Consider the following 23,812-nt stretch of genomic DNA (forward strand, 5'->3'; position numbering starts at 1 on the left):
ATCATGCCCTCCCTTCTACTTGCACCCCCATCGTGTTCCCCTCCCTTCCTCTCTCCCTCTCCCTCTCCCTCACCTTGCGCTGTAGAATTTAGCCTATAGGAATTAACCATGGTAAAGGTATTTGCAAAGTTTCATGACCATGCTTCATATATAACCCACAAAAGGGGTTGGAAACGAAGATCAAATATGATTTGTGTCCATGCAAGTATTTATTAATTTCCTTATATTTCTACCCAAAAAATAGACCTCAATCACAGCCAAACACTGGCTCACAATGCAATGAACTTCTGCTCCAAATAGACCTGAATCTCAGGAAAACACTGGCTCACAATGCAACAGCCCCTTCTTGCTCAACTGGCATCCAAAATGTGCATAACCTTCAGCCAACACTGGGCCTCAAAATGCACACCACTTGAGCAATAGATTGAGCTTAATACGCAGCCCCAAAACTGTCCCAAATGCGCACACTCAAACTCTCCGAATGCACCTGTACTCCAAGTACTCCAAGGACACCTGTGCAAGGTAACTGAAAGCACGGGCTGCAAGTACAAACTGGAGCTGAAAATACAACCTGGACGAGGCTCGAAATGAGTGGATGCAAGGACCAAGGCACGAGCTGTGCTTCTGCAATCAAAAGAAACGTCAATGGCAAGGTAAATGGTGAGCAAAATTCGAGCAAATGGCGAGACAAATGGCGAGTTACAAGTCCAAGTGCTGATGGCGAGCTGCGACCGTATGGATTGTACGAAAACAGTGAAGGAACATGATGGAGAGAGGGAGAGAGAGAGGATAGGCTAGGGAGAGAGGAAGTGATACTCAAAAGGAGACATAATGAAATGGAAATGAAATGACTAGAGCAATGAGCAAAAATGAAAGTACTCACATGTGTCTAGACCAAAGAGCTTGTAGCTTGATACTTGATTGATGTAAATGACTCAAGACAAGTACAACACTATATAGTGTGACACTAGACTCTAGAAAGCCATAGTGTATATGGGATAACTCTCAATATGACATGTGGCATGTCTAGGACTCACTAGACTATAAAACACCCCCTAGACACCTAGTACACTCATTTTTTACTCAATCTGGCTTCATATTCCAACACCCCCCCATGAAGGCAAGGTAAGAGACTACTCGAATGGAACCAAGAACAGAACATGACAATGATGGTCATCAAAACTGTGCATGCCAGTCTAGAACTAGACATGGTTCCCACACAATCTCAGAGGCAAGTGAGCATGGCTCAGAGGATAGTGAGCATAACATAGAAATCTCATCTAACATGGCTTAGAGGCTCATCATGCATGGATGCATGACCAACTCAGACGTATAGGAGACCAATGCACCAACATCTTGGAACTCTCAAGCCAGGCCTGATAAACAAATAGACCTATCAAAGCCAATACATATGGCTCCCACAGTACATCCCCCCTTGGCTTCATAACAAGGCATGTTAGGAAGCCACACACCAAAAAAATAGAAAAACCAATACATCTTTTTAGGAGGACTATCCAAGGCAGAGAACCTTTAGACTCAATGAAAAACAAACACTCAATACATATCATTTTAGGAGAACTACCCAAGGTAGAGGATCCCAAAATAACATCAAGCATGTAGTAATAAAAAATAGATCTCTTATGACAAGAGATGTCCTCCAAGTAGCCACTGCACATGTGTGCACATCCCTATGAGACGATGACGATGTCGATGAAGCGCTAGGTAGGAATGCCCCAAAAGATGTGTCGAAGTCCATGGGATAGCTAAATGGAGCACTCACATAATGACTCTCAAAATGGCTAAGAGAGATTCACTGATGTCAAAGTAGAGGCCAGAGGTGTCACGAGCACCCGGAAAGTCGGTCAAAAGTGGAGCTTGGGCACCAAGGACAATCAGGGCGATAATCAGAGAAGTCGGGAAGTGTTTGGAGCTCACATCAAGCTCGGAGCAGCTTCACTTGTTGTTGACAGGATGTGAAGCAAGTGACGGGATGTAAAAAGAGTATTCCCCACTGTCGGAAGCCTCAAGTCAATGTACCGGAGAGTTGATACAGTCGAAATGACTGTGGGTAAGCTCGGGAAGCTCAAATCACTGGTGGAGGTCACGGGAGTCCAAATCTGAGCAAAAAATGCCAAAAAGTAGCCTAAAATTGCTCGGAATCGCCTTCTGACAAGTTGTACGGACTCCTAGCACTGTGGCACAGCCGACTGCAGAGGTCCGTACGGATGTACGGACAAAAAAACTTTTTAAAAAAATCTCGAAATGGTGTGGGACACAGTCGTTTGTGTTTGGGCAGTGCCAAAATGTCAAAAAACGTCAAAATCGAACCTCAAAAGGTCAAAAAAGCAATCAAGACGACCACATCCTCCACCACCCCATGAGACAACTCGACAGACACAGATACAAGAGCTCTTCACATCTCACCAAAGAACCATCATGGCACCTGGATACATGCCTGAGCATGTACTCCGCACATTATCCTTGAGTACTTGATACTATTTTGGCTTTTTTGGTTACTAGATTAGAACTTTAGTACTCAGCAAGGGCCTTAGTGAGCCCTTTGCTTCAGCCCACAGTGGCTTGTATGCGATATCCCTTTGGTTTGTTTCTTTGTCTCATAGGCCCGCGAGGCCTCCTGCAAATGTTAATATATCTTTCTTTCTTTCTCTCTCTCTGTAATGAAGGCCAAAAATTGGACAACTTAGTCGGTGGAGATTCGATGGATAATACCAGGTGGAGATTGTATGGATGGTACCAGGTGGATCTTTACTTCAGCGATCCTTCCTCCTCTCTTATGGCTGCCATCCTGAATTTTCAGGTCTGGGGCAGCTTCAAGAGTAAATTTTGGAGAGCCCCCCTTCCCTCTTTTCTAGAAGAGATTGATAGGCAGCCTGTCATGTGGAATAACAACATACTTGATGACATGACCATGGTAGACCGCTTGATACTTCTCGTTATATGAAGTGGTCCAGAGGGGAGAGAGGACCCGCTTTCTCTATGGGTTCTTGGAAGGATTTCAAAAACCTTCCGGATGATTTAAGTTTCAGTTAGTAAGTCACCTCAAACAAAGTGAGGTTGACCGTCGCGGGTTTTACGAGGTCAAGTATCCCACTCAAGTCATAGGACTTTGACGAGGTTCAGATAGGATGCCTTGGTTTTTTATGTTCACTCCAGGTGGCAGTCCAAGGATGAGGATATCCTTGTGGATGTTTCTTTTGAGCCTGTCATGGTTTTGGAAGTATTTCCAATGGAATGATGTAAGGAACCGAGAGAAGAACCTCCCTTTCGTCTGCTATAGGGTTAGGAGGTCTCAGCTCAACAATAAGGGATGGTCAATCACTAGAGCTCTTGATTGGGAAAATTTTCAGATTTCTGCTTTGGAAAAAAACTTTGGAAGAGACTCTAGAAATTCCTCAAAAATAGAAAAAACACTCTTTTCTTTTGGCTTTCTAGTGAACTAGTGGAGGTACAAGGTTCAAGGCAACTCCCACTTGCCTTTCTACTAAGGAGTCCATTTAGTATTTTCTTTGGGATTGCAAACCCAGATGATGTTTGCAGGAGGCTTCTACTAGGAGGTTGTTTTCCTCGGGGAGTGGAGTGGCTCCCCTTTTTCCTCAAAGTCCACTGTAGGGTTGAGGTGGCACCTTCACACTCAACCTTGGTGCTTTTCTAGCTCTTGTTTATGAGCAATTGTTTGCCCACTTACGGTATTTTGTTTCCCATGCTTTGCATGATGTATTTTCTTCCATAAGCATTGCTCTTGGGATATTTTTCATACTTAATAGAAACTTTTTCACACAAAAAAAAAGGTTACATATTTACAGATCTTAGATGATTACTTATGTCAAAGGAAGTAGAACAAGAATTGAAGAGATTGATGCATCTTTACCATTGGATTGGGCCCTTGTTGCTGGAATGGTCACCTCCCCATCTGTAAGCCCTCATATGAGGAAAGCATGGGGGGAGGGGCGGGGGGTGAACCTAGGAAAAGAGAGAGGGAGGGGGCTGCCACATGGGCAGCACCTTACACAAAGAAAGAAGAGTACCTAGCAGAAGGAAGCTTGCCTCGAGGGCAGATCTGGCAGAGAATGGCCAGGTGACTGTCAAGGACAGAGCAGAGCAGATCTGCGTAGCATCTCCATCAAGGAACGAAGGCGAGATGACATCAGCCACTGTACGGATCTGTACGGGCTGCTGCAGGGCAGTGTACGGAAGGTGTACGGGCAGGACATGGTGGGGGTCTGTCGTCAGGGGTACAGCCTGCAAGAAGGTCTCCAGCAGCAACAAAGGGCAGCCTAGCAGCAGCCCAAAAGGGCCTGGCTAGGTCCCTTATATAGGGCTGGTTGAGCCAGCCAACCAGGCCAACCAGCAGGTCGGCTGGTTAGGGTTGGGCCAGCCAACCAAGTCGGCCAGAGGGGGTCGGTTCATCCCTCTGCTGGGTCGGCCATTTGGAGGCCATTGTGCCTCATACAAACATCCAGCCAAGCAGCTTTGGGAGGAGGAGCATCTCCACCATCGTTGGGCCTCTACATAGGAAGTAAAGGAGAGAGGTGTTGCTCCAGACTTAGCTCCAGGGAGAGGCTGAACCTAGACTGTCTTCTAGGGCAGAAGGTTGCTGAGATCACATCACCTGGAGCAGCAAAGAGTCAGCAGATTGGAGCAGCGGTAAGACCTACCTTGGGCCTATCTTCTGGAGGTGAAGGAGGTACATCATAGCCTGCAGACAAAGCTGAGAAAGGGCTGCCCACCTAGGCTGGCTTCCGGACAGCAAGGTGGAAGGGATCTAGACAAAGAGTCTACATATGCTCGAGGTGGAGCTTGTGGGCTCAGAGACCTAAAAGTGCTTGACATTTAGTAGGAGAACCTTTTGGTATTGTATCCTGTCCTACTTTGTGGACGGACGGAAATATAAAGAGTTGCTTCTATATTTGTTTCTGAGCATTATCTATTTACTGGCTTGCACATCTTTGCACATTAAGTTAAGAAGTCTGTGATTCCACACCCCACACCACATTGTGTGAGCTCCTAGGCATTACTATCAGTCTTCCACTATGCGTACCCTCTGTTGGGTAATTTCTAACACTTGTAGGGGGGAACATCGTATCACTAGATGGATTGGGGCCTTCTCAAGAGCAGGGATCCCGTTTCAAGTCATCGGTCTTCAAAGGTTCAGATTGGGATACTTTGGTTGATGGGGAAGCTTTGATCTTTGATGTGGTCTCTAGAAGTATGCTCTCTCAATCACGGATCAGAGTATTCTAGTCGGTTAGGATTATGGGTTTTGTGGAGCAATGATTTTTTGCTTCTAGCTGGTATTTAGACCCTAGACCTAAGAGCATTTTTTTAGGCTCTTGGATGTTTTGGCTTTATTGAGGTTTCATCCTAAAGTACTTGTAGTGGGACCTACCAAATGGGAATGGATTGATGTAGGAATCAGCCTTTTTCTTTCTAGTTTAATATTTGTGTGAAGTTTGGTTGGGAGCACTTCAGCCTGGTTCAAGGTGCCATCCAGGAGGATACAAGGCAGCAAGGGAACTGGTTGATTGCAAGGAACACAGGTCTTCACCATATAGTCCTTCTAGAAGAGGCTGCCCGTGAAGGGCCCTGCATGCTAGCCCATATGGCTATCACCCATTTGTTTGTCAAAAAGTGCTTGCCCGTCTCCCTAGCAAAATCTCTTTTGGCATCAAGATGCCATCCTAGGTGCGGACAAATAAAAAATTTGTCAATTTCACTCTACATTCCTGCACCTCTGTCCACTTATGTGTGAATGGAACATTCATCCAGACGGGGATACTGAGTTCACCTGTCTGCCTATGTGTGAAACTTGCCTTATCATCGAGCCGCTTGAAATTTCAAATTTGCTAGTTTAATTGCCACTGAATGACATTATTTTTGAGAGCCTGCAATGTTCCCATGAGAGGCACTGACTATCAAGGTGGCAATCGATTGCTCTGTTAGAGATGAAAAAAAAACAGTTTGGGGCCCTTACTAATATCAGCCTCTTGCAACCAATATCCTTTTCTAATAGGACTTTTGGTAGACATGGACTAGGAGGAGAGACTAGCATTGTGTGGGAGCCCTTGCTCACAAATGCCCACTAACGTCAACAATGTTGTGTGAGCACTTTTACTTGGCTAGCACTAGAGCGTTTTATGAAACTCTAAAATCCTACGAAGCCATGCGGCACATTCTAAGCCGTTAGATAATTGGCCTATGATCGGGATACTTACAATAGCCCCCATATACTTAGCAGCGGGCGCATATACTTTTAGCAGCTAGCCAAGCAATGCGTTAGGAGAGGTGGTCCAAGAGTGTCCAGGAGGATCAGTCGCAAGGTGTGATTGCAGGTAATCAATGATGTCCAGGTTCCATAGCAAGCAGTACCTTACGAAATTCTATCTAAGAGGATCAGTCAGAAGTGTGATTGTGGTACGAGGCCAACTCAATATCTAGGAGAGCATGCAAGCCAAAGTTTGGAAGTGCCAAAGAGGTAGAAGAACAGTTTTGTGTATATACAGGGTCCACATCTAGTCAGCATTGTGTTGATAGAGGGTGAGACACTAGATATAGATTTTGTATTGTGTCCACATTCGACAGAAATATATTTTGCTTGTTCTACATCTCTCTTTCAAGCATTGTCTAATTATTGTCTGCACATCTACTTTGGGATAGTGTAACATGTGGGTACTTACTGCCATGCCATGCTGGGGAATCCCATGTGGCACGCGAGACTATCTACTGCAATGTGCGGAAGCGTATTGAATCTGTGTACATAGATATATGAAATAGAGAACTCAAGCACCAAGGGCACGCAACATCTTTACTGTACACATGTTTATTTATAATTTAGAAATGCCTAAATGACCGACTGTATGGACTGACTGTACATGACTGCAAAACTGGATACAAAGATGTATCATGCGGGATATTACTGATGCTGAAAGTGAGGTAGATGGCTGCCCAGTGAATGTGAATGCTTGCTGAACTGATGTGCATGGTGGCTGCTCCTAGATCCCCTCCATGACTGGCTGGAACTATGCTGGAAAGGACAGATCTGATGCATGCTGGTTCGCTGCAGGTAGGCAAGGTAATTCGATGAAAATGTGCTACCGTTTGAGATGGCGATGAGGGGCAAAAGTGTGGCGGGGAATAGGCAACAGATGGCAAGGATGGAGCAAGGCTGTATGCAAGAAATGGGAGGATGAGGCCTCTTTAAATAGGGCCTGGATAGTCAGCCAGGTCAACCAACTGGTCAGCCTGGTCAACCAACCAGTCAATCTGGTGATGCCAACTGGTCCGACCTGGTCCACCCTGTTTTGCGGAAGGAAGTCGGCTGCCTGTGATCTGCCCTTCTACTGGCTTTTTCTGATGTCCTTTTTGGTAGTCTTAACAAGTTATGAAAACTGAGCTTAACCAACTAGTGTGTCACCATGCACCTGACACAACGGTGCATGTGATAGTTAGCTTACCCTCTGTTGTGTTCTCCAACGGTCCGTCGGCCTTCTACGGGTGGCTGACAGAGTCATGATAGTTGGGTGATGTCTCTTCGATTCTTTCTTTGTAGCAGGCTACTAGCCCTGTAGGGATGAGTTCTTTCCTTCTAGTTTAATATCTAAGTAGAATTTGGTTTGTCTACTGAGTAGTCTTTGTGTTCTCTTTCTATTTTAATTCATTGAGTGAGGGAGTGAATGCACTTAAGAGTTTGCATGGGTTTTATAAATCCCAACAAATCTAGCATGCAAAAGTGCACTACAAATGGAATTGAAACAATTAAATATGTTGTAAAATAGGCTCTACGTCAAGCTTATGAAGTCCCTCGTCATATTCTTAGTGGATTCTTTAGTTCTACATTTTTCATCCTAAAATTCAGCCAACACATGCTATTCATATGCAATAAATGAAACTAAAATCAGATTTCTCCTTAGTTCATGAGCATAGAAAACATGTGTGCGCGCGCGCGCACGCATGTGCATGCACCATGGTGATCTCCTTTCCTGCAGCGTTAGGCAATATGCTTTGGGACAGCAGTACAGGCCTATATGGTAATTATTATCACAGATGCTCCATGATTTTCGGCCAGTATCTCGCCTTGAGATCTTTCGCCTCAAAGATTGGGTTCTTCAATCAAAAGATCGTGTTTGCCATGCATTGCCGTTGGCTGTTATAACCGTCGCATCTTTGTATAGGGTTGTGCTGCCTCCCCCTTGTTGGAAAGGTCGCCTCCCCATCTGTAAGCCCCCATATGAGGAGAGCATGGGGGAGGGAGACCTAGGGCAAGACATGTCCAGAGGGAAAAGCTTGGAGAGGCGGTTGCCACATGGACAACACCTCACAGCAAGGAAAAGACACATAGAGGGGCTGCCACATGGGCAGCAAACAGGCTGCCATGTGGGCAGCATATTCATGGACTTACCTGGCAGAGAAGGCACCTTCTAGAGGGCAGAACAAAGGTGGAATTATCAGATGACTGTCCACGACTGGAGCAGGCCAGATTGCACAGGGTCTCCAGAAGCTATGGGCTGCGAAGAGATGGCGTTGATGTCAGCAACAGGTACGGGTGATGTCAGCATTGGTACGGCTGTCTGCATCAGCACAAACGGACCTGGTCAAGGCTATTCTAGGGCCTGGAAGGGACCAGGACAGAGGCGCCTCCATTGGGCAGGCAGAAGCCTGCATTATTAATAGGCCACGACAAGGCAGCAAAAAGACCAATGCAAGTGGTGGGTTGCCACATGGCAAGGCGGGCCAGAAAGGGGCAGCCAATGGGCTACCCACTGGTCGGTTTACAGACCACACGGTCGCGTGGGTAGGGGCAGTCTGGTCGGCCAGATCTGACCCCTACCAGGTCAGTTGGTTCAAGGGCCTTGTGCCCTAGATAAAGAGGGCCTCCAAGCCCTCATTTGATATCTTCTGGAGTAGCAAAAGCAGGAGCAGTAGGGGCAGCAGACACCAGCACACTTGGAGCCTATCCTGGAGGACCAAGGGAGTTGGAAGGCTGCAGACCTAGCTCAGCAAGGTGCTGCCCACCTAGGCTGATTCACAGGCAGTAAGGTGGAGAAGAACACTCTGGACAGAGAGTCTACGTATGCTTGAGGTGGAGCACGCGGGCTCAGATATCTAGAAGTGCTTGACATCTAGTAGGAACCTTGCCTTCTGTACAGCTGCCATCAGCTGTACGGCCTTCCGTACAGGTTCCGTGCACCTTGCAACCCCCATACAGCTCCCCGTACAGTTTCCCGTACAGCTCCCGTGCTCCCTGCACATACCCGTACAACCTTCTCTGCAGCCATCTACTCCGCCACTTTTTCCTTCGATACCTGCTGTACGGCCATCCGTACATATACGGTCATCTGCGCAGCCTCCTTCCATATCTCCGACTCATGTTGAGCATCATCAGACTCCTTCTCCTTAGGATATGGATGTGCCCCTTGCAGAGGGGATCATACAGGATGTTGCACATGCTCCTTCTCAGGTTGATCCTCGAAGTGACGCTAAAATGCTGAGTCCTGCTTTATCAGATGCAGCTCTTTCATCGGAGGATACAGATGTTGATCTAGCTCCTTTGCCTCTGATGCCTGTGCCAGAGTCTTCTTCTGTTCGGGATGCAGATGTGCCATTTTCACTGAATTCTTTTCATCCCATGTTACAACAGGTTTTTGACCCTGTGATTCAAAAATTTCGAGTGCCCGCCTATATTAAGAAGAATCACAAGGCCAAAAAACAGCTTGTTTTTATTGATGGTGTGGTTTCTACACTACATCAGTTTTTACAAAGCAATAATCTAAAGTTGGAGGATGTTGTGTTTGATCCTCCTCCAGCTTGACATGTAACTTTTTACTTGGCTGCCTCATGACTTTCGCTCTGAGGCTTTACTTGTAAATTTTTCCTTTGTACTTATTGGTGGGTTTTTACCTCTTTTTTGGGGTTTCCCACACAGAAATATAAGATTTCACCCAAAAAAAAAAAAAAAAGTGTGTGTTTTTACTTGGCTGCCTCATGACTTTTGCTTTGAGGCCTTACTTGTAAATTTTTTCCTTGTACTTATTGGTGGGTTTTTACCTCTTTTGAGGTTTCCCACACATAAATATAAGATTTCACTATAAAAAAAAGTGTGTGTAGATTCTTGAAAATGTAATCTCAAACCATCTGACCAAATATGGATAAAGCATGCATAGGGCCTAAGGCCTAAGAGGTCCCTTTTTGTATTCTTAGGAAAGAAAAAGGAGTCATTATGAGGTGTCTTCTCGATGGTTGCTCTTGCCACTGATCGATGATGTCTATCTATTCGAGAGTCTATGCCTCATCTTTTTTGGCGTTGCCCTGTGTCTCATGATTTCTTACTTTGTGTATAGCAACAGCTCCAGGCTCGTTCCCCAGTGCTTCCTTTGGCAAGAATTTCTGGCTGTTTGGTTTTCATCTTGTGAGGCAATATTATGATCTTCTTATTTATCGGGTTCATTACTAGGTACTTGGGACCCTATGGAAGGATCACAATCATCGGGTCTTTGGCTAAATCTCGCTTCTTCTAAGCCTCTCTACAACAATCATTTTATGATTGTCTGCATGTTCGCAATATAGATTATCATGCCTTCTTGTCATATAATGACATCTTATGTTGTTTGTGGCTGGTTGTCCCTTTCTTGGGGACTCTTCTTTGTAATATAATGACAAATGGATTTCACCCCTAAAAAAAGTGTGTATGTACACACACACACACTTTTTTTTTGTGGAATCCATATTTATTTATATTACAAAAACAGTTTATGTTAGATAATGAGATCCCAATAGATGATCCCATAAATTATAAGAAGCAATTCTTGTTTATATTACAAGAAGCAATTCCTGATAGAAAATGAAAATCCCACCAAAGGGTCTCCCGCAGCAGCGGAAGACTCATAGATGAGCCTAGGAACTACACACGGGAGTGTTTCACTATGGAATCAAGCATCATCAACATGTGTGTATTCACAACCATTCATGTGTGCAAGCCAGCAACTAGATTGCGCATCAAGAAAAATATAGAAGCAACACTTATATATTTACATCCGTCCACAAACTGGACACAATACAATACCAAAATGTTCTCCTACTATATGCTTGGCACCTCTAGATCTCCAAGCCCGCGTGCTCCATGGATCTTATGTAGACTCTCTGAAGATCCCTTCCACCTTGCTATCCGGAAAGCCAGCCTAGGTGGGCTGCCACTCTAGCTTAGTCTGCACAGCTGCTTTTGGGTCACCTTCACCTCCTGAGTATAGGCCCAAGGATGCCTGACTGCTGCTCCTATCAACTGTCTTGAGGGCTGCTCCAAGTGATGAGTGTAGAGGCCCCAAATGACCCCTTTTATAGGGCTCCCAGCCCTCCCAAAATAGTGACTAGAGCAACCCCTACCAGCCGCCTTTTACTGTCCATTCACCCAACCCAAACAGGCCCTCCAGCTGACTCAAATGGCAGCCTATAAATCCACCCCTAGGGACACACTTGCAGGCCTTTCGCTGGCCCTGCCTGGCCATGCGGTAGGCTGCCATTGGCCCGCGCAAGCCTGCCCATATCCAGCCTCATTCCCAAGCCCCTAGGCCTTCCATAGCTTGCTGCACCTGTTCCATCTCTGTTCAGCCCTGTTCTAGGCCCTGGAAAGCTTCCAACCAGTCCGTACTGAGGTTTCCTTGCACATGCTTGTCCTCTCCATCCATGGACAGCCATGTGGTACTCCCGCACCACTTCTGCCCACCATGGTGGCCCTGATCCGCCAAGTATTATCTCCTCTCACTCTCTGCTGCCCATGTGGAAGCCCCATGCCTACTCCTATTCTATGGTCTACCTCCTCGATGCACTCCTCATATGGAGGCTCATAGGTGGGATGTTACCTCAAGCCACCGTGACTGGTGTGCGAAATCGGTGGTGGAGCAAAAGCCACTCATTGAAAAGCCAGAAGAAGACTATGACGAACCCAAAGTGTTTCAGAGGGCTACAACACGGGAGCTACTGGAGCATCTTCATCTATGGATTTGGATCATGTCAATGTGGGTCAGTGAGAGGGGGTGTGGAAATAGGGCCGTCACAATCCCCCACGCCTCCCTCAACATCAAGTGGCTCCGAACCTTCATTTTCCACAACGGTTAGTCGGTCTCGTTGAGCTTGCCTGTCTCACCAAAATTTGGGATCTAATATCTATTAGCCATGATAATAAGCTAAAAGAAGTAAAGGGTTTATAGTGTCATAAATGTTTGAACCTGAGCCTCCCACTTGGGTACAATCCTTCAAACGCCTACCTGAACCTGAGGCTCCCACCTGGATACAATCCTACAAACACCGAAGCTAATTCCTCCGAGCAATGAATCAAGGTCGTCCTTCAACCAGGTCGTTGCTGTCAAGCTCTACTTCCTGAGAACTTTCGTTAGGGCTCTGATACCTTGTTAGCAAATGAAAATCCCCCCAAAGAGTATCCTGCAATGGAAGACTGATAGATGAGCCCAGGAATTACGCGGGCACATTTCACCATAGAATCACGCTTCATCAACATGTGTGTACTTCACAACCATTCATGTGTGTGCAAGCCAACAAATAGACTGTGTATCAAGACAAATATAGAAGCAACACATATATATTTCCTGTAGGAACAAAGTGAAGACAGGTTGTGAACACAAGTGAGCAAGAGTGCACACACAAGACAGCTCCAATAGAAATGTTCAAATGAAGCAATACAAGTACTTGGTATATATAGTATCCTAGTACTACTGGTCAACCATAGGGTTGAATTTATGCCTACAACACCATATCTTTGTAATCTCTTACAAATCCCCCCTCAAAGATATGGCTGAAAGTACCCTGGAAACATCTCAGATGTACCCTGCAGTACCTAAAGTACCATGGTTGCACAAATTCATCCAAATGGATATGCAACCTATGGGAGTACATGAAAACAATGTCATTGTGAATCACTTCACAACCCCCCTTGACGTTGTGAGAATGTCTATGATCCCCAAGCCATGTCGATGTCGTAAGAAAAGATCTGTTGACAGGGCTTTGGTGAAGATATCCACCACATTGTCCTCAGATGGACAATAGATGAGATCAATGAAGCCATTAGAAATACAATCCCGTACATAATGATAATGATTTTCAATGTGTTTCATGCAAGCATGAAAGACAAGATTGTTGGCTATGGCAATGCAACTCCGGCTGTCACAGAAGATAGAGTTTGCTTCGCCATCCTGTGCATGATGCAAGTCATGCAAAAGCTTCCTTGACCACATTAACTCCGTAGTGGCTTAATTTGGAGGAAAGAGAGACTCGCTCTTGCTTCTTACTGAGCCATGAGATACAGGCTGAACCCAATGAGAAGCAATAGCCAGGACCGTCTGTCGTCAATGTCCCTTGACCAATCTGAGTCGATGAAACCACTCAGCTTTAGATCACAATCTGAAGCATAATGCAAGCCGAGAGAGAGAGTGCCATGGACATATCTGAGAACCCTCTTTGCTGCATTCCAATGTGTGATCGTAAGACAATGCATGAACTGGCTCAAAAGCCCTGTAGCGTAGGCAAGAATGTTGACGAAGCCCTGGGACAGCAAAAACTGATGTATCTTCTAATACCATGCACGAGGTGCTTGCTTCAGCCCATATAGAGCCTTCCTGAGCTTGCATACCTTGTGCTCTTGTCCCTTCACCTCAAAACCTTGGGGCTGATGTACATAGACCTCCTCTTTAAGATCATTGATGAAAGCGGTCTTGACATCCATCTGGTACACTGACCAACCATAAAACGCAGCAAGAGAGATGACGGAACGAATGGTGGTCATCTTGGCCACTGGAGCAAATGTCTCCTCATAATCTATCCCCTCCTCACCCTGTCATATGATTTTTCAAAGTCAAGTAGGAGAATGGACAAGTGCTGGTGATTCTCTTTGTCCCATTCACATGCTTGCTAAAATGAGAAGATGGTATCAAAGATACTTTTGACCCTGTATGGAAGTACTCTGGTACCATGCCAGGGAGATGTGGCTGAAACTGCCAAGATCTCCTCCATGAGTTGCATGATCCAAATCGCCTGAGATTGTTTATTAAGATGCCTCTATCTGCTGCTCCATGAGCTGTCTTCGGATGGGCATGTACTGCTGCCTATGGCTGTGCTACTTTTTGTTCCAATTGTGCGGCCATTGCTGACCTGCTGCATGCACCTTGTTGCTGGATGCTAAATCTCTTGCTGCTGGCTGATGCCCCAAATGGGCTAGGAAGTCTGCCCCATCCCCTCCCCAGCGGGTTGTTACAGCCCAACTGCTGCTGCTCCAAGGCCAACTTTGCTGATTGGGCAATAGCTGATTTGGTCAACTGCCACCTGCCATTCAATTCACCTTCCCAATTGAATGTCCCATGAATGTGGGCTCATAAGCGGGGGATTTGATCAACTTTGCTGATTGATCTGGACACCATGGTCAGGTTGCTGATTTGGTCAACTGCCACCTGCCATTCAATTCACCTTCCGACCGATCAAATGTCCAATGAATGTGGGCTCATACATCGGAAATTCTGCATTCCTACCTCTCACTGCCCCTTGTCCCCTCAAATCAGGGGCTCACAGGTGGGCACAGTGAGAATCTAACAGCTATCACCTATAAGATCTCCCAACTTTTTCAGGTTGGACTCGTAGCATTTGGTTGGGGTCGCTAGTGGTACCTCCTTTTGGACTTCGAGAAGACTTGTCACCCAGTGGATTTGTTTGTTCAGGATGACACCATCCACGAGCATATATATATATATATATATACCTTTGTACGACTAGAATATATCCAATCGTACAAATTTAGAAATTTTGTTGTTCTAAATTCCAAAAAATCTACACAGAAAATAAAAGAGAAAATGAAAGAGAAAAAAAGGAAGGCATAGTTAGCAAGCAAAGCAACACTTATGTCATCACCAGTGCCCAAGCATAAGCAGCTATACTGGGTTTCTAAAGCCCGCAGAGTCTCTTGGGCAAACCCAGAGCACATATGTTTCTTCAATAGATGTGGCAAACAAGTAACAACACCTACTCTAATGTGTAGAGCTTTGATAGATCCATTTGCCTCAGTTGTAGTGCTTTCTGTGACTGAAGCTTCCTTCAAGCACGGGACACAAGTATCAGGGGACTACGGTTACACAAGCTTTTGAATTTTGCAGGTGAGGGTGGATTAGTAACTTATATGGATACTTTACCACGAAACATTGCAAGGTTTCAGGCTTCACTTCACATTTTTCTTTAGCCACAAGATCAATCATTAACTAGCATAAGTCTGATCACTTCAACCTCCACAGGAATCCATAACTTGGAGGACGAAATTGGTTATGAATAAATTCCAAGTCCCAACAAGCATAACAGTCCATTACCTGATGTGCTCAGTTGCTATCAGTGCTCTATCCTGTCTAGCAATTAGCTCCTCAGACTGCAAGCATTTGCACTGAAATACTGTAGTAGAGGCAGAACACAATTCCTCTGACAAAGTTCAGTGGGACCTGCCGTTTCACATTACCTCTGAATACATTCATGACACAAGAAAGTACCATCTTGGCCCACCTTTTAAGTGGCCATCTTAAATTCTTATCTTGTTCTTCCCAATCGAGTATATTGTGGCAATGAATAGCTTGACCCATTTCAGTACTGTCTTTTTAGTGTCTGACTTTTGACTTGGCTGCAACTGGATTATTTTTTTTAAGGAGAAGCAAAAATAAATGGCATTTGTCTAGGCACATACACACTTTGAACTGTGGAAATTTTAAGAATAATTCAATACACTGTCAAGAAACATGGTCATCCGATGCATGGCTTTTAAAATGTTATGGAAGTAATTGCAGACATTAAGTGTTACCAGGCCTACTCAATCTTCCTGATATGGCTTTGTGCACAAATTCTTACCAGATTATCTTGAGGTACAGGTCCACTGCTGAAAGAGATTCTTGATGCTCTTCTAGAGCCAGCAGACAACCTCTTCATCTGTGACTGTATTTCAATCATGCTTGACTCCAATTTTTCAAGAGCCTGCATAACACTTACTATCATGGAAATGCTTTGTCACCCTTTGAACTCAAAAATATTACAAAATTTGCTAGGACAAGGTTCTTACATCCTTAGTATTCTGAGAAGATTGTGAGATCTTCTCTATATCATCCACATCAGCCTTCTTTTGTATGCGATTCTGAAGTTCTGCAACTGCCACCTCCAGTTTAGAACTTGAGGTTGGAGAGAGTTCATCTTCTGCTGTTGGCACTTTACCAACATCCACAAGAAACTTCATTTCAAAATCCGATCGTAGGTTCTGGAAAGGGCATGAAAAAATGTATTTTATAGATTAGGGTAATCTTCTTAAAAACTCTTTCATGTAAAGAAATGGAAACTTAAGACATGAGAACTTTATAATTGTGATTCTTTCAAAGCACATCAATTATGTATATTAAAATGCAATGCTACGAGGAGTTTTTCTTTAAAGAAATTAAAATATAGTTTATATTTTGACAATCTATATCAAGGAATGCCAATAAAGACGCATTATTTTAATTCATTTTTTGACAATCTATATCAAGGAATGCCAATAAAGACGCATCCCTAGCTTGTGGGTAATCTCTATACAAGCTAAAGTGACTACTGAATCTATTAGCTCACAGTCGGAAAAACACTAAATGCATGGAATGAGACTGACTATGATCACAGGCTTCTCACAATGAATTCTCAAATCTCTACTTCTGCTCTGTTTGACCAAACGACTGTATCAACAAGTCCCCAATACGGCTCTTCAATACCCAGTGCTGTAGGATCTGTATTTTTATAGCCAGTCCCCACTACAGTTGGGCATACGCACAGCGCATTTTGGGCAATGTGCAATCACTCCTATCCTTGACCTACGCAGCCCTAAGTGGCCATGTGTTCTCTCCAAGTCTAGCCCTCTTGTTCATGAAGTGAATGCAAAGGCCAAAAGGGGATGAATTTGAGCTCGAAGAAAACAATCCAAGTCAATACATGCAGGTCACCAAGGATAGTTTTGACATATTTATACCAACAAACAACAAACTTTGAGTTTGGGATGGACTAGATTTCTAACATAGGGATGATAGCAGTGAAAATCATTAAGACACATTTTGTTTCGAAGCACTAAGGACAACAACAGTTACGAATAGAAAACACTCAAGCCACACATATGTCAATGAGGTTCTGGACTAGTGCCTACACCGCACCTTTTCCTAAACAAAAGTTACACCCCTAACAGCACCACATACCCTGAGCACACCTTAATAGTTGAGCCTTTAAGTGTTTGGCTTCTGTACGGTTGCCACATTGCTTTGACAAAGAAGTGCAACTAGAGAATGAAGTTTGCAAAGTCGCATCTTGTAATTGTCAGTATGCAGGACTCACCTATTAATTTTGATAGAAATGGAGCTGAAGGATATATCTAGATGAATCCAGGAACATGCCCAAACTCATCCTCTAAAAACACAGCATAGTGCAGTTCCAATCTCATGATAGTCACTCATAAGGTTGAAAACCATAAACTCCATCATGCATAGCACGGACTAGCTACTATGAAATCCCCACTGACGTCATCAGCGCCCAACAGTGGGTGTGGACCATAGTATAAACATATGCTCTCACACATACAAATCCACATACCCACACATACTTGAGCATCCATTTATACAAAGTCTTCGTACTAAGTTTCTATCGGCACTCCGGAGTTGAAGGGTAGACTCAGCCATGACGAAGGCTAGCACTAAAGGAGAAGGCTACACAAAAAGAAGTCCAAAATCTCTTCATTCAAGCTAAAACTGCTTGTGAAGACTAAATGATTTCATTTTAGTCTCTCCCAGATGAGCATTTAAGTCTAGCTGATAGGGCAAGGCAAGACTTAAGATAGAAAGAATTATCGCAATACCAACAGGCCACAACATGGACGAAAACTACACAAGGTGAAATTTGCATGTCCGCTAATACGGCAGAAGCATATATTTAGATGAATCCAGGAACATGCCCAAACTCATCCTCTAAAAACACAACATAGTGCAGTTCCGATCTCATGATAGTCACTCAAAAGGTTGAAAACCATAAACTCCATCACACATAGCAGGGACTAGCTACAATGACATCCCCACTGACGGGGGTGTAGACCATAGTATAAACATATGCTCTCCTACATACAAATAGCATGTGTTTGAAACCATATAAAACTAAAATAGCATGCTGCTTCAAGTAGCAGCACCATCAGAATCGGCAGAACAAAACCATACAAGCCATTATGACTATCCAACATACTAGAATTTGTATAGAAGTATAATTTTTATGATGGGTAAGGGATATGAAAAGCACACCATTATCTCCCCACAATATAAGAAGTTGCCCGAGGACCAACTTCTCCTTCTCTTCAAAGAATCTTCTCTGAAGATTAAGGTGACAGCAGACATATTGGCAAATAATAACACTTTCTAGTGGGGATAAAATCTTTATGACACTCATCTTTGGTAGCTTTATGCAGAGCGTGCCCTAAAATAAGGCTATTTGAAAGGTCAAATGTCTATCTACAAACACGGGATATATAGACAGAGCAGTTGGACCTAAAGCATTGGTGTGGTGAGGGGGACGGGCTCAAGAAATTTGTGCACTATTTCAAACCATTGAGGGTTCTTATAGAGTTTTTCATGACAATAAACAAGACCAAATCCAATCTGTGTTGAATGATGAGAATAATCTGAGCCCATTCCACCTGCTACTCAAGGTTAGGGCAACACCAAGAATCATCAATCAATTTCGGTAACCGATAACAAGGGTACATTGGTGTATGTGACTGATGATCCACGTCACTGCTTTCTAGCTACCACTAACATTGTTGATGGACTATTTGTTAGAACATGAAGTCAAGCTGAGTGTGTTTTAGTGTGTTCTACTAGGAGTTCTAGTAGTCTTATGTGTGAGTGCCACGTGTCTTATTGGGAGCCATCCCACATACATTTGTGCACTCTAGTGTGTGTCACTTGTCAAGTCATTCAATCTAATAGCCTACAAGTACTTTGGTCTACATGTGAGTACTTTCTTTTGGTTCATGCTCTTTCATTATGTCTTTCATACTTTCTGGTTGTTTCCTTTGCTTCCATCCTCCATAGCTCTCTTCCCTTCCTACCCTACCTCCTCTCCTACTCCACTATGTTCCTTTACTACTCTATGGGACTAATTCTAAAAAATGACAAGAGTTTGAATATAGAATGCCCAAATAAGATGCACTTTCAGTGGTAAGCCTGTGGAGGATTCGATGGTTTGTGAAAGCATACAACACGTAAGGGTAGTACTGCAAGGTAATGATTTTTCCTAAATCTATGGCAAACTTATATGTTCCTACCTCAATTTGTTTATCAAAGGGAGGCATGTAGTACCAACAAGTGTGACTACATGGACAACCCAAAAGAATCACCGAATACATCGGCTTTCTGCATGTGAATATTTTGTGACCTCCAAAGCAGCTTTAAGGACATTAGCATGTAAAAGACAGAGAATGATTTATGCAGGTATAGGCTCTCAAAGATTTTAAAAAGGGAAAAGAATCGTTGAATGTGGAGGCAATAGACCTGGAGATAGAGCTTAATTGTGCTTTGAATAGAGGCCCAACACACTAGGCGGAGATGCTTCAAAATGCTAAGCACAATCCCGGTAAATAAAGTTCAGCCAATATAAGGGCAGTGGATATTATCATGAACTGTAAACACTCAACAATTTTGACCTGAGTGGGTTTGACTTCCAAGTGGTCCTGTGAGAGGATGCCCCATACTTGAATGTGAAGCAGTTCAAAGACAGTGACAATTAAAGAAATTTGAAGATATTATGTCAGGAATTGATAGCTTTAGAGACACATTATGTGTAGAAAACATGGTGGGCAAATGGCGCCACTAAACATTTGAACGAGTGTTCAGTCGACTAAACACTTCAATGAATGTTCAGTTACTTATTTATAGTTTGCTTACAAGATTCCTCAACCTTCCATTGTTCTTTGCAGGAAGGTCAACTGTCTCTTTCCGTTGCTTTAATAATTTGAGGATTTTCCCATTTGAAAGATGGATCCTCTCATTCCCCACAAAAAAAATGACAAAGTCTACTTACTCTGCAATATTGCTGGAGGGCGTCCAAGTCAGAGGCATTTGACTTTGATGTCTGATCCAGCATCAATTTGAGCTGCTCATTCTGGAAACACACAGCCGCATTGTGGAAAATGATAATTAGCTTCAGCTGTGAGGAATTGGTGAAGAAAGCAAGCAAGCAATTTCACAAATAATTTGCTTTATGAGGAATAAAAACTATGTAAGGAAGAATTTAAAACTATGTAATTGCAACACCAATAAAATCAATCCTCGCTCTGTCTGAAGCTGCAAAGAGGAGGAAACAGTCTCTGCTTTGTAAATAAGTTTTTCCACAAGATGGGGCCTTTTAGAGGCATGTTCTCTTTAAAACAAGCAATAAGACTTCGTGTACTGTAAAAAGCATTGAGCAGCCCTTTACTTGTTCTTCCAAGGAGTGGAGTTTCTCATTTTGTTCCTCAAAGTCTAGCAGTAACACTTCGAGTTTTTGGTTCAAGGTTTCAAGGGAAATAGGCTGAGGAACTTCAAGTGCCTCCAAGGTTTTCTTAGTGACGTCTTCTAGTGCATCCAAACGAGGTGCAAAAGAGTGCACTGTAGTATCTAGATTCTGCAGTTCCGCTACACTATCTCCAAGTTGCTTCATGCCACTGCTGTTGGCATCCACCCTGTGTAGATGATGATTACATTATGTTAACAGGAATCCATATAATTATGAGAGCTTGCAAAGTAACGAATGATGCAGACACGATACTTGTCGAGGGGTGCACTGATTTACATTCACGCTTCACGCCACCATTACAAATGCACATATTATCGGCACTCATCTGTCTGGATTAGACAAAAGCAATTTACCCCTGCTGCAGATTTTGCAGACGCTCTTCAACCATCTTTGACCAGTTTTGCTGCTGTTCCAGTTCGATTTCTTTAGCCTCCTTCATCTCTTGAAAGGCATTCCTGCTGCAGTTTTCACATATTTCTGCCTGTCAGATGGCTTTTGCACACTTGAACGCTTTATTATACTAAAACTCCGTGCAGGCTTACCACAAATGATCCAGTTCGTCCTTAAAGACAAGGAAGGTTTTCCCTTGCTCCTCTGCCTTTTCCAGACGCTCAGCCTTCGATCCAAACGATTTAAATCAACAGGGAATCTTTTTGAGATAACAAGCAGAAGCGATCATCTTCGACAGAGTTCTAATAACTCACCAGTCAATGTTGTACCTCTAAAAGACAACCGGACAACAGCATGTTTTAAAGGCCAAAATATACGTAAAACTATCAATGACAATAACAGGCATATGAAAGAGCATCTGCATCGCCTTTTGGTGGCCAAATAATCGACACTCCGAGAACACTTCACACACACTGTAAAGATATTAAAAGGCGTGCTTGGATCAGTCACATACATGATTGCAAAACCAGAATCGACCTACACGCATGTCACTAAGCGAAGCTCTTGCAATGTAGAATATGAAATGGAACAGAGACCATCCAATGCATGGGAAGTAACCTATGTAGTCACATCATCACTGCACGTTCCACGCACACAAATACGCTGGCATCGGATACGTTGAAAAACAGTTGTAAGTATCTCGATCGAGAAATACATAAATATAACCGCACTAGAGAGCCACGGTCTCCCTCGAGTCCTCCCCGTTCTACACACCCGCGAAAGAAAACGGAGAACTCGAAACAGCAAGGGATGGCGAACGAAACGAGCCTGGCCGGAGATCCGATCGCAGAGGCAGAGCAGGATGGAGTGGAGCTTATCCCAGTGCAAGGAAGCGACGACGGGCACGTGGTGGACAGAAAGCACGTCGCGGATGATCTGAAGGTCACCATTGCCTTGCTCCAAGGCTTCCAAAGGGGGAGGGGGAGGCGGAGTGGAGGGATCGACGTCCATGGAGGCTGGTGAGAAGGCTATGGCGATGGAGCTTGCGAATGGCAATAGAATAGAGCTGGGAGCTTACGAGGAGCATGGCCAACCCAAATGAAAGGAGAGCAGAGGGGACGCGTTTAGCGGTCGGTAATCCGCTCGCTAATCCACCCCTAATACCCCTCAAGCGTTTCCCAACACCACCTCAGGCCACTCGCCCCCGTCTCCCCCCCCCCCCGTTTTAAAACTAAATAGAATTGGAGAATGGCCACCCGTGTGCTGGTCTGAACCACCACACGGCCATCAGACTACTAATTTATCTCACTAACCGATGATTGGTGTAGATGAGATGGAATGAATCATCTAATCATGGGCCACACACAAATCTTGTGTATCAATGTCCGAGCCTCGTCCCTTAACTAAGACGGCAGCCCTTCACACCACCTTATGGAGGATGACTACAAGGTGGTGTGAACTGAGCCTAAGGTTGTTGGTCATACATCGAAGCGTCTGTAATCATGGTAGCATGGGATTATGTCAGAGAGACCCTAGTTGCGCTTCTCCGTAATATAGACACCCTAGTGAGCAAGTCACTCATGGAGGTAACTGCTTCCTTCCCCAACTAGGGGAGCTCTCTTCTTGCTTATAGCATAGTGGCCACTTTTTGTAAGGTCTTTTTTTCATGTTGACCACACTTTTTTTAATCTAAAATCCATTTTTTTGTTTTTTTGTTTTTAACAGCACGTAAGGCAGGATACACATCAATATCTTGAGTACTTACGCCCCTTGAGTACCAAGTTTAGATTAAGGGAAAGATGATCAAAGCTATAGCTAGCAAATGGCTCACAATGGACATCTCACTACTACAATTTACACTCTAAACAATGCAAGCTAGTGACATTCTTTTTTAAGAAGCACATAAACATTTTAATGTTTAAAAGAGCTTGTACTTAGTCAACAAGCTTGATTTGCTACAATAATATTTTCATTATGACATTTCAAGTTAGTTAAGACTTCCATATGTTTAGTATTGATGCCACTTGTGTAGCAAGTCTACATTAAGGGAAAATTGATCAAGTGCTAACTAGCAAATGGCTCATAATAGACATCTCACAAGCATCTCATAACTACAGCTTGCACTCTAAAGAATGCAAGCTAGCAATGTTCTGTTTTAAGAGATGCATAAGCATCGCTTTATCGTGTAATTTTTAAATAGAGGTTGGGAGGAGCATGGCCACCTCAAAAGAAAGGAAAGGCAGAGAGACACATTAGCGGTTGATAATTTACTTTATAATACTACCTAATTCATTCATGAAATCCACCTATTTGAAGGCGCATCACCCATCAACTCTAAAGCGGTCAAGCTCCATGTGGATTTCCAAAGATTGACTTAGCTACTTGCTTAATTGGAAGGAAAACGATTTAACTTATAAAAATTATCTCCCAAAGTGATGACCTACGAGATCCGAAATACTCGTGGTCGCATTGAATGCATTTAGAGCAAATGCTAAAGTGTGGTGTGAAGTATAAGGTTAAGGCCTATCATTGTAAAATGGAGGATATTTCAAATGGTTAATGTTGAAGGATCAGACAAGAAGAGATGATTGTTATCATATAAAACCACTCAAGCATGAGCTTATAGATCACTTAGGTTAATCCAAAATACGTGCTTCACAATTTCATAGCTTGTTCCTTTCAATACATGCAATGTAGGACATGCCTTGCCAATTACCCCAAGGACACAATTATCTCTATGATAGATTTTGCTAAGAATTACGCGTTTCAAGAACAAGATAAAATAGAAAGTGCACACTAGTACAACAAGCATATAACAATTGCAGTCTCACCT

At 43.8% G+C, this 23,812-nt stretch overlaps 1 protein-coding gene across 1 annotated transcript in view; it reads right to left on the minus strand.

Annotated features, from left to right (window-relative positions):
- The window catches only part of LOC147905317 (uncharacterized), a 42,757-nt gene extending 20,767 nt beyond the window's left edge, over window positions 1-21,990 (minus strand). Inside the window, exons 1-7 of the mRNA XM_087378926.1 lie at window positions 21,808-21,990; window positions 21,132-21,205; window positions 20,943-21,047; window positions 20,512-20,755; window positions 20,116-20,196; window positions 16,106-16,297; window positions 15,898-16,020 (exon numbers count right to left, since the gene is read on the minus strand). Coding sequence (XP_087235052.1) covers window positions 15,898-16,020; window positions 16,106-16,297; window positions 20,116-20,196; window positions 20,512-20,755; window positions 20,943-21,047; window positions 21,132-21,205; window positions 21,808-21,990 — 1,002 coding nt within the window. The remainder of the gene's footprint in view (window positions 1-15,897; window positions 16,021-16,105; window positions 16,298-20,115; window positions 20,197-20,511; window positions 20,756-20,942; window positions 21,048-21,131; window positions 21,206-21,807) is intronic.
- Between the last annotated feature and the right edge of the window lie 1,822 nt (window positions 21,991-23,812).

The sequence above is a fragment of the Dipteris shenzhenensis genome, chromosome 1 (genome assembly GCF_047967505.1).
Source record: "Dipteris shenzhenensis isolate YYH24624 ecotype China chromosome 1, Dip_SZ_1.0, whole genome shotgun sequence".
Lineage (NCBI taxonomy): Eukaryota > Viridiplantae > Streptophyta > Polypodiopsida > Gleicheniales > Dipteridaceae > Dipteris > Dipteris shenzhenensis.